At 39.6% G+C, this 11,367-nt stretch overlaps 1 protein-coding gene across 6 annotated transcripts in view; it reads right to left on the minus strand.

Annotated features, from left to right (window-relative positions):
- The window catches only part of NBEAL1 (neurobeachin like 1), a 759,124-nt gene that overhangs the window by 339,734 nt on the left and 408,023 nt on the right, over positions 1–11,367 (minus strand). For all 6 annotated transcript variants that reach the window (XM_053698681.1, XM_053698678.1, XM_053698680.1 and 3 more), the window contains 2 exons: positions 10,654–10,812; positions 9,736–9,895 (listed from right to left, as the gene is read on the minus strand). In XM_053698681.1, coding sequence (XP_053554656.1) covers positions 9,736–9,895; positions 10,654–10,812 — 319 coding nt within the window. The remainder of the gene's footprint in view (positions 1–9,735; positions 9,896–10,653; positions 10,813–11,367) is intronic.

Raw genomic sequence — 11,367 nt, forward strand, 5'->3', positions numbered from 1 at the left:
CCCGTAGAGAGGAAGTTTGGCGTTCTGGCGAGACGCCATGAGATCTATCTCTGGTTTGCCCCAACGTCGAAGTATTTGGGCAAAGACCTCCGGATGAAGTTCCCACTCCCCCGGATGAAAAGTCTGGCGACTCAAGAAATCCGCCTCCCAGTTCTCCACTCCCGGGATGTGGATTGCTGACAGGTGGCAAGAGTGAGACTCTGCCCAGCGAATTATCTTTGATACTTCCATCATTGCTAGGGAGCTTCTTGTCCCTCCCTGATGGTTGATGTAAGCTACAGTCGTGATGTTGTCCGACTGAAACCTGATGAACCCCCGAGTTGTTAATTGGGGCCAAGCCAGAAGGGCATTGAGAACTGCTCTCAATTCCAGGATGTTTATTGGAAGGAGACTCTCCTCCTGATTCCATAGTCCCTGAGCCTTCAGAGAATTCCAGACAGCGCCCCAACCTAGTAGGCTGGCGTCTGTTGTTACAATTGTCCAGTCTGGCCTGCTGAATGGCATCCCCCTGGACAGGTGTGGCCGATAAAGCCACCATAGAAGAGAATTTCTGGTCTCTAGATTCAGATTCAGAGTAGGGGACAAATCTGAGTAATCCCCATTCCACTGACTTAGCATGCACAATTGCAGCGGTCTGAGGTGTAGGCGTGCAAAAGGTACTATGTCCATTGCCGCTACCATTAAGCCGATCACCTCCATGCATTGAGCTACTGACGGGTGTTGAATGGAATGAAGGACACGGCATGCATTTTGAAGCTTTGTTAACCTGTCTTCTGTCAGGTAAATCTTCATTTCTACAGAATCTATAAGAGTCCCCAAGAATGGAACTCTTGTGAGAGGAAAAAGAGAACTCTTCTTTTCGTTCACTTTCCATCCATGCGACCTTAGAAATGCCAGAACTAACTCTGTATGAGACTTGGCAGTTTGAAAGCTTGAAGCTTGTATTAGAATGTCGTCTAGGTACGGAGCTACCGAAATCCCTCGCGGTCTTAGTACCGCCAGAAGGGCACCCAGAACCTTTGTGAAGATTCTTGGAGCCGTAGCCAATCCGAATGGAAGAGCTACAAACTGGTAGTGCCTGTCTAAGAAGGCAAACCTTAGATACCGGTGATGATCTTTGTGAATCGGTATGTGAAGGTAAGCATCTTTTAAATCCACTGTGGTCATGTACTGACCCTTTTGGATCATGGGTAAGATTGTCCGAATAGTTTCCATTTTGAACGATGGAACTCTTAGGAATTTGTTTAGAATCTTTAAATCTAAGATTGGCCTGAAAGTTCCCTCTTTTTTGGGAACCACAAACAGGTTTGAGTAGAACCCTTGTCCTTGTTCCGACCGCGGAACCGGATGGATCACTCCCATTAATAACAGATCTTGAACACAGCGTAGAAACGCTTCTTTCTTTATCTGGTTTGTTGACAACCTTGACAGATGAAATCTCCCTCTTGGGGGAGATAATTTGAAGTCTAGAAGGTATCCCTGAGATATGATCTCTAGCGCCCAGGGATCCTGAACATCTCTTGCCCAGGCCTGGGCGAAGAGAGAAAGTCTGCCCCCCACTAGATCCGGTCCCGGATCGGGGGCTCTCGGTTCATGCTGTCTTTGGGGCAGCAGCAGGTTTCCTGGCCTGCTTGCTCTTGTTCCAGGACTGGTTAGGCTTCCAGCCTTGCCTGTAACGAGCAACAGCTCCCTCCTGTTTTGGTGCAGTGGAGGTTGATGCTGCTCCTGTTTTAAAATTCCGAAAGGGACGAAAATTAGACTGTCTAGCCTTGGCTTTGGCTTTGTCTTGAGGTAGGGCGTGGCCCTTACCTCCTGTAATGTCAGCGATAATTTCTTTCAAACCGGGCCCAAATAAAGACTGCCCCTTGAAAGGTATATTAAGTAATTTGGACTTAGAAGTAACATCAGCTGACCAGGATTTTAGCCACAGCGCCCTACGTGCCTGTATGGCGAATCCTGAGTTCTTAGCCGTAAGTTTGGTTAAATGTACTACGGCCTCCGAAATGAATGAATTAGCTAGTTTAAGGACTCTAAGCCTGTCCGTAATGTCGTCTAGCGTAGATGAACTAAGGTTCTCTTCCAGAGACTCAATCCAAAATGCTGCCGCAGCCGTAATCGGCGCGATACATGCAAGGGGTTGCAATATAAAACCTTGTTGAACAAACATTTTCTTAAGGTAACCCTCTAATTTTTTATCCATTGGATCTGAAAAAGCACAGCTATCCTCCACCGGGATAGTGGTACGCTTAGCTAAAGTAGAAACTGCTCCCTCCACCTTAGGGACCGTTTGCCATAAGTCCCGAGTGGTGGTGTCTATTGGAAACATCTTTCTAAATATTGGAGGGGGTGAGAACGGCACACCGGGTCTATCCCACTCCTTAGTAACAATTTCAGTTAGTCTCTTAGGTATAGGAAAAACGTCAGTACTCGCCGGTACCGCAAAGTATTTATCCAACCTACACAGTTTCTCTGGTATTGCAACGGTGTTACAATCATTGAGAGCTGCTAAGACCTCCCCTAGTAATACACGGAGGTTCTCCAATTTAAATTTAAAATTTGAAATATCTGAATCCAATCTGTTTGGATCAGAACCGTCACCTACAGAATGAAGCTCTCCGTCCTCATGCTCTGCAAGCTGTGACGCAGTATCAGACATGGCCCTAGTATTGTCAGCGCACTCTGTTCTCACCCCAGAGTGATCACGCTTGCCTCTTAGTTCTGGTAATTTAGACAAAACTTCAGTCATAACAGTAGCCATATCTTGTAATGTTATCTGTAATGGCCGCCCAGATGTACTAGGCGCCATAATATCACGCACCTCCCGGGCGGGAGATGCAGGTACTGCCGCGTGAGGCGAGTTAGTCGGCATAACTCTCCCCTCGCTGTTTGGTGAAATTTGTTCAAATTGTACAGATTGACTTTTATTTAAAGTAGCATCAATACAGTTAGTACATAAATTTCTATTGGGCTCCACCTTGGCATTGGAACAAATGACACAGATATCTTCCTCTGAGTCAGACATGTTTAACACACTAGCAATAAACTTGCAACTTGGTTATAATTCTTTTTAGCAAAAACGTACTGTGCCTCAAAGAGGTACTAAACGATTAAATGATTAAATGACTAAATGACAGTTGAAATAATGAACTGAAAAAACAATTATAGCATCAAACTTTAAAACAACACAACTTTTAGCAAAGGTTTGTTCCCATTAGAAAAATAACAATAATTAAATTTGACATAAAAATTACAGAGCAACGTTTTTATTCACAGTCAATATAAAATTCTCACAGCTCTGCTGAGAGAATCTACCTCCCTCCAAAGAAGTTTGAAGACCCCTGAGATCTGTCAGAGATGAACCGGATCATGCAGGAAATATAAGAGTAACTGACTGGAATTTTTTGATGCGTAGCAAAGAGCGCCAAAAACGGCCCCTCCCCCTCACACACAGCAGTGAAGAGAAACGAAACTGTCACAATTAAAACCAAACAACTGCCAAGTGGAAAATAATGCCCAAATATTTATTCACTCAGTACCTCAGAAATGTAAACGATTCTACATTCCAGCAAAAACGTTTAACATGATAAATACTTATTAAAAGGATTAGTGACCTTTAACAGAGTAGTTCCGGTGAAATACCATCCCCAGAATACTGAAGTGTATACATACATGTCATTATAACGGTATGGCAGGATTTTCTCATCAATTCCATTCAGAAAATAAAAACTGCTACATACCTCAATGCAGATTCATCTGCCCGCTGTCCCCTGATCTGAAGCTTTTACCTCCCTCAGATGGCCGAGAACAGCAATATGATCTTAACTACTCCGGTTAAAATCATAGTAAAAAAACTCTGGTAGATTCTTCCTCAAACTCTGCCAGAGAAGTAATAACACGCTCCGGTGCTATTGTAAAATAACAAACTTTTGATTGAAGTCATAAAAACTAAGTATAATCACCATAGTCCTCTCACACATCCTATCTAGTCGTTGGGTGCAAGAGAATGACTGGGACTGACGTAGAGGGGAGGAGCTATATGCAGCTCTGCTGGGTGAATCCTCTTGCATTTCCTGTTGGGGAGGAGTTATATCCCAGAAGTAATGATGACCCGTGGACTGATCACACATAACAGAAGAAATAAATACTATTTGCTATAAGAATAATAGTATATTTAGCAGTAGAGATAGCCCCATTAACTTGGGGAATCTTTCCTCAAAACTGAAAACTAACTGCCGGCAAAGAATACAATTTAAAAACCTTAAAGAAGGACTAAAAGAAAATTCTCAGCCTATTCCATTCCCTAGTATCAGGAAATGGAAAAAACCTCTGAAGAAACCACAGAAGATAAATAAGCAGAATTTAAATGTTAGCTAGTCTTTAAAATCAAAAGAAATAGTTACTTCAATATCCAAAATAATCAACACCTTTTGAATAAAGAACAAATGTACTCTATTAAAAAACCAAAAAGTAGATTTGTTAGTGTCAATATCTGATGAAGAAAAATTCTGAATGAGAAAAAAACACCATCAGAGAAGGATAATTCATTATGTTGTTGGTCATTTGAAACTTCATCAACTAAAAAAGTTTGAAAAAGACCTAAAAATTTTATTAGAAGGCGGGATGTCAGACAAAGCCTTTAAAATAGAATCAGAAAAATATTCTTATAAATTTCTAAGTATATCTTGTACATAAGATGTAAAAAGAATAGCAATATATAAAGCATAAATACTAATGGATTCTGCATGTAAAAGTTTATCATGATAACTGATTACAAACCATAGCTAAAGATAAACATTCATAACATTAAAATAAATGAACTTAGCTTTGGGTAGGACTGATATCAGTCAACAGGAATCCCTCAGCATTTCTTGATACAGGAACAGTGTTTGAAATATCTTGCAATATGTAATAGAAAAAAAACAACATATAAAGTAAAATTATCAAATTCCTTAAATGACAGTTTCAGGAATGGGAAAAAAATGCAAAACAAACAAGCCTCTAGTAACCAAAAGCAACAAAAAAATGAGACTTAAATAATGTGAAAAAAAGTGGTGCTAAGTATAACGCCCACATTTTTTGGCGCCAAGTATGACGCCCACATTTTTTGGCGCCAAGAATGACGCCCACATTTTTTGCCACCAAGAATGACGCCCACATTTTTCGGCGCAAAAAAACGTCTGTAACACACATGCGTCAAAAAATGACGCAACCATGAACAAACTTCCGGCGTCAACAAAAATTTTGCGCCAAAAATGACGCAATAAATTAAAGCATTTTCTGCCCTCGCGAGCCTAACAGCCCGCAAGGAAAAAAGTCAATTTGAATATTTTAAGGTAAGAAAAAATATTAATTCATAAGCATTTTCCCAAAAAAATGAAACTGACAGTCTGAAAGAAGGAATACTAAATATCCTGAATCATGGCAAATATAAGTTTAAAACATATATTTAGAACTTTACATATAAAGTGCCCAACCATAGCTTAGAATGTCATAAATAAAATAAGACTTACTTACCCCTAAGACACTCATCTACATATAATAGATAGCCAAACCAGTACTGAAACGAGAATCAGTAGAGGTAATGGTATATAAGAGTATATCGTCGATCTGAAAAGGGAGGTAGGAGAAGAAATCTCTACGACCGATAACAGAGAACCTATGAAATAGATCCCCTAGAGGAAGACCATTGTATTCAAATAGGCAATACTCTCTTCACATCCCTCTGACATTCACTGCACTCAGAGGAAAATCGGGCTTCAGCCTGCTGCGAAGCGCATATCAACGTAGAATCTAGCACAAACTTACTTCACCACCTCCATGGGAGGCAAAGTTTGTAAAACTGAATTGTGGGTGTGGTGATGGGTGTATTTATAGGCATTTTGAGGTTTGGGAAACTTTGCCCCTCCTGGTAGGAATGTATATCCCATACGTCACTAGCTCATGGACTCTTGCTAATTACATGAAAGAAATAGTGACGTGCACTCATTGGAGGCAGGTGAGGCAGTGCCGCACCTGCCATTTGGGCCAAAAGAAAAACAAATAGAGAATTTTATTTAAAAAAAAAAAGTTACATTTTCTTTTTTTTTTTTTACATGTCAAACTGTAATATTGCGCAATAGAGAGGCACTGGGTTCTGGTGTTTCTCTATTGCGCAATATTTGTAGTGTATTTTTATATCTAGCTGCTCTGCAGCATCACCCGGTGGTGATTTGCAGGAGCAGCGCGGCTGACAAAATTGCTATATGAGGCATCTCTCATGAGGCCTCGACTGTTCCCTGGGAGACCAGCTCATCCAATCAACACCGGTGTTGACTCCCTGGCTCTGCTTAGCCCTACTGACTGAGTGTCTGCGCATGCGCAAGTAAGGAGCAGCGCGGCGGCGGCGGGAACAACAGCCAGTCCCACTGATTCCTGCCTGACAGTGACACCTCAGCCTGAGCCAAGTAGCGTGGAGTGGAGGAGGAGGCTGCCGCCCTGATCTATGAGACTTGCACGTCGCACCGCATATCGCAGCTGCTGCCCGGCCCCTGCCCTGGTCCTGCCTGACCGTGACCTGTCGGCTGAGCCTGTCACCCACCTGTGACCTCACCTGAAGGAAGGAGCCCGCGTCCAAGTGCACACAGTCCGTCACACTGTCACACAAGTAAGTCATCATCAGAATGACAAGCCATGCCGTGTTATAGTGTGATGATCGTGCAGTACAGCCTGTATTGTAATATCATGATAATTATATATTTTTTATTGTGAGGCTTGGTTGGGGTTGTAACTTGGACTTGTAAGACAGTTAAGGGTGATGATCGTGCAGTACAGCCTGTATTGTAATATCATGATAATTATATATTTTTTATTGTGAGGCTTGGTTGGGGTTGTAACTTGTACTTGTAAGTTAATACGGGACCGGGTAGTGGGTGCCCCCCCTCTGCTTAAATTTGAAGTGCCTGTGTGTGTTGGAACTAGGAACTTGTGACGCAGTCTGATCCTCTTCTCTGCTTATTTGCTTAGTAAATGTATTTTGTGTATGACCCGGTCAGTGTTGTAAGTACTTACAACACTGACCAGGTCATACACAAAATACATTTATTAAGCAAAACTTGCAAGTTGCTGCTATGCTATGGTATGTTCCACAGTCCACTTCCCAACTTCTCTGGCAGCTTAATAAATATATGTTAAAATGAGCAGCCATCTTGCAGCCATCTTGTGATTTAGTGCTTTTATTTGCTTAATAAATGTATTTTGTGTTTGACAAGGTCAGTATTGTAACTTACTAAATATATTTAAATAAGAAATATATTTTAATGAGCAGCCATATTGTGATTTTGTGCTTATTTGCTTAATAAATGTAACTTACAACACTGACCAGGTCATACACAAAATACATTTATTAAGCAAAACTTGCAAGTTGCTATGCTATGGTATGTTTGTTGAAAATCAGATCTAAATATGCTCATTAGCTTCTGAGCATATTTAGATATTTTTTCCAACAAAGGATATCTGATTTTCTTCATTCTTTTGATATCCTTTGTTGAAAAGCATATCTGAATACGCTCAGTAGCTACTAAGCATATTTAGATATGCTTTTCAACAAAGGATATCAAAAGAATGAAGAAAATCAGATATCCTTTGTTGAAAATCATATCTAAATATGCTCAGTAGCTAATGAGCATATTTAGATCTGAGTTTCTTCATTCTTTTGATATCCTTTGTTGATAAGCATATCTAAATATGCTCATAGCTACTGAGCATATTTAGATATGATTTTCAACAAAGGATATCTGATTTTCTTCATTCTTTTGATATCCTTTGTTGAAAAGCATATCTAAATATGCTCAGTAGCTACTAAGCATATTTAGAGATATGCTTTTCAACAAAGGATATCAAAAGAATGAAGAAAATCTGATATCCTTTGTTGAAAATCATATCTAAATATGCTTAGTAGATACTGATTGGTGGCTGCATATAGATACCTCATGCGATTGGCTCGCCCATGTGCATTGCTATTTCTTCAACAAAGGATAGCTAAAGAATAAAGGCGTATCCGATTGCTAGCCACTGCCTCACCAGCCTCTGAAGTCACCGCACATCACTGATATACACAGTATATATATATATATATATATATACTGTATGTGTGTGTATATATATATATATATAGTAGCAGAGATGTGCACTCTCACTTCCGTATCATCTGCCTGGGTGCTAGTAGGTAATGATATTAGCAATGAAAGAAACTTGCACTCGCTGGTACTTTTCAACAATCTTTACTGTAACAAAGTAACGTTTCGGGGACAATATATCCCCTTCCTCAGACACAAGTGATACAAAGTGACACACATTTATAAGCAAACAATTAATAACCCCACCCCTTAATTAGCATAAAAACCTCCAAAAACTGTTGTCATGGTGACCACTACATCACAATATCAACAACAGTGCATCAATCAGTGACATATTGAATACACTTTCTGAGTATATACTGTACTTCTCTTTTAGTGATAGTGACATATTTATATAGAGGAAAATAGAGGAGACATGGTATACAGACATAAAGGGCATAGAACCTAACCACACAAAAGCAGGCTAATTCAATATATATATAGCATATATAACAAGACCCATAGCTAGCAGGGACCGCAAATCTGCTACAAATATAGGATACAGGAGGAAGTAATGCTATACAACAAACACATGGCCTAGATCGCCTTATCGCTAGATTAACTCACCCCTGCACTGCTATGAAAGTCTCCCCCTGACAACCCGACAGCCTCTGACGTGGCACAACTCAGTTCGAGAACCGGAAGTCACTCACAGAGTCGGATTACATCACATGCGGGGCAACAGCCTATCGCAACGAAGCATTACCGTTGCCATAGGGATACTTACACAGCATCACGGTACGCAGTGAGACCAAACAGTGTATACAATCATTAACCCTGCAAATACTAAGTGTGTTATGCTATCTCCACTTGTTCCCAGTTTGTTGGATTGAGAGCTTGCATTGTGTGGCTGTTTTAGGGTCCCAGGTTTTTGGAAGGGACCTTGTCATGGTACCTGGGCTTATCCCATTTGGCCAAATGTGGTAACTAACCCTTCCATTTCTGCTTTTAATCTTAGCTGAGTGCTGGACTTTCTCTGTGTGTTGTATTAATTTGTTTTGTAATTTTCCCTATGGTTCTTGCACCCAGACCTGTCTGGGATTACCTGCCTGTGACTCTGGGGACAGCACAGCTTCCTGTGAGTGCCAGTGAGTATATATATATATATATATATATATATATATACACATATACATACATACAAATATAATATATATATATATATATATATATATAGTGCCGCACACAAGCGGTATGAAGCCCGCACACAGAAAAAAATAATTGCACGCACTAAAAAAGAATTAGAGGGAACATTGCTCACGATCATGGAATATCTAAAAGGTTTTGACGTTCACATGATGCAGCCCCTTCAGTAATCTCAAACTAAACAAGACACAGTATTTAACTGAAAATAACTGCCATTATTGCGCAGGGGGATAATGACTTGAAAAGAAGGCGAGCAAGTTCAGAAGTAAATTACAAAATCACTTTATAAACAGAAAGAATGATAAGATATAGAGAATTACATTTCCAGATGGTACTTTAATGGAAGGAATTCCTAGAATATGCATACCAAAAAAAAAAAATGAATATTTTTCTAATTTGCCACACCCCAAAAAATATGCAATTATTCCTATATTACCTGCAACAAGAACTTGGTTTAGAAGGCTCTTGATTAGCAATGTTGTGACAGGTGCTTCATTAAGTAACAGACCCAGTCCAGAGTATCCCACTTCCCTGAGTCGAATACGCTGCTTGCTCCGCTCATAAACTTTATTGCACTTTAGCATTTGCTCTAATATCTGGCGAAAAAGAGGTCAGAAAATAAGCAAAGTAGAGAGGAGGGAATGGCCATAACTAGTAATAAATGATAGGTGGCGAGTTATCTATCCCACACTTACTGTAGTGTAGTACTGCAGAGAATATGTATCAGAGGAATATGTAGGCAGTCTGTCCTAGTCGGTCGCTAGCTATTTATATATATTACAATTGTTTATATTAATGGGACATGAAGGTCAAAATTAAACATTCATGATTCACATAGACAGAGTTTGCAATTAAAAACACTGTCTAATTTGCTTATATTATCGACTTTAGCTCTTTCTCTTACTATCCTCTTTTGAAACTTAGCTCATTTCCATGAAAGCATACTGTGTGGTTGGCTTAGGCGTGTGCATGTAACCTGAGCACTATATTTAAGGAGTGTTTGCAACAATGCAAATTTGATAATGAAAACGCTGATAATAGCAATACATTTCCATTTCTTTAATTGAGCATTCATATGCAGGAAATTATTTGTGTAATAGCCATACATTTATATGTGGCCCTTAAAACTTCTAAAATATTGATCTGCAGCCATCAGTGTGTTAGAAAGTTGGCCACTGCTATTTTAGGAGGTAACTTTTTCAACCTATACTTAAAATGTATGCTCATTGCACAGTTTAGCTTAATGAAGAATTACTAAAGTGTTCTTTTACAGTGAATCCAATTATGCCTATTTCCTCTTTATAAAGTGTTTTCATGTAATGTATACAGTGGGATATGCAATTTAATACTCTACCTTGAAGACAAGCTCCTTCAGTCTATCCGTATATCTCTGGTTTAGCAGCAAAGTATAAAGTATATCAGCGTTTCCTGGCTCAAACAGTAGCAAGAACAACTGGTCCCGTTTTGGGCTTGTGCTAAGGAGGTGTAGGATAACCTCTAAAATTCCACACAGCTAAAAGAAATACAATGTCAGTGAGAATGATTCACATAAACTATTATATAGGTTTAAGAAGGGGAGTCCAAACCCATTCTTTGAGGGTTGCCAAAATCAGCTTTAGCTACTCTAAGCCACAGCGTGATGAACTTACAAACTATTTGTATATGTGTAGCCCTCTAGGAATGAGATAGGACAGCTTAAATTCAACAAGATCGCTAAAACATTATGGGGTTAATTACAACCCTTTAGAAAGTATATATGGATTTGTGTAGATAAATCATTTGACAAGCCTTTCTAGAGGACCATGATCGACCCCTATATTAGTAAGCAAGAATCATCCCAGATACATACATTTGTCTTACAGATACAAGTTTATTCTGTTGAATTAATCTATGAGCTTAAGCTAAATGTATCCTTAGGCTCCAATGATGATGGCCAAGGATCTTTATGTATTAATTAATTACAAGAACACAATTAAACAGGAAATGCTGCCATACACAGTAGTACAAATTAGAAGAGATATCATTAAACATCTGTCCAGTTCCACCGGTAAAAATATTTTCTACACCT

The sequence above is a fragment of the Bombina bombina genome, chromosome 1, assembly GCF_027579735.1.
Source record: "Bombina bombina isolate aBomBom1 chromosome 1, aBomBom1.pri, whole genome shotgun sequence".
NCBI classification, from domain to species: domain Eukaryota; kingdom Metazoa; phylum Chordata; class Amphibia; order Anura; family Bombinatoridae; genus Bombina; species Bombina bombina.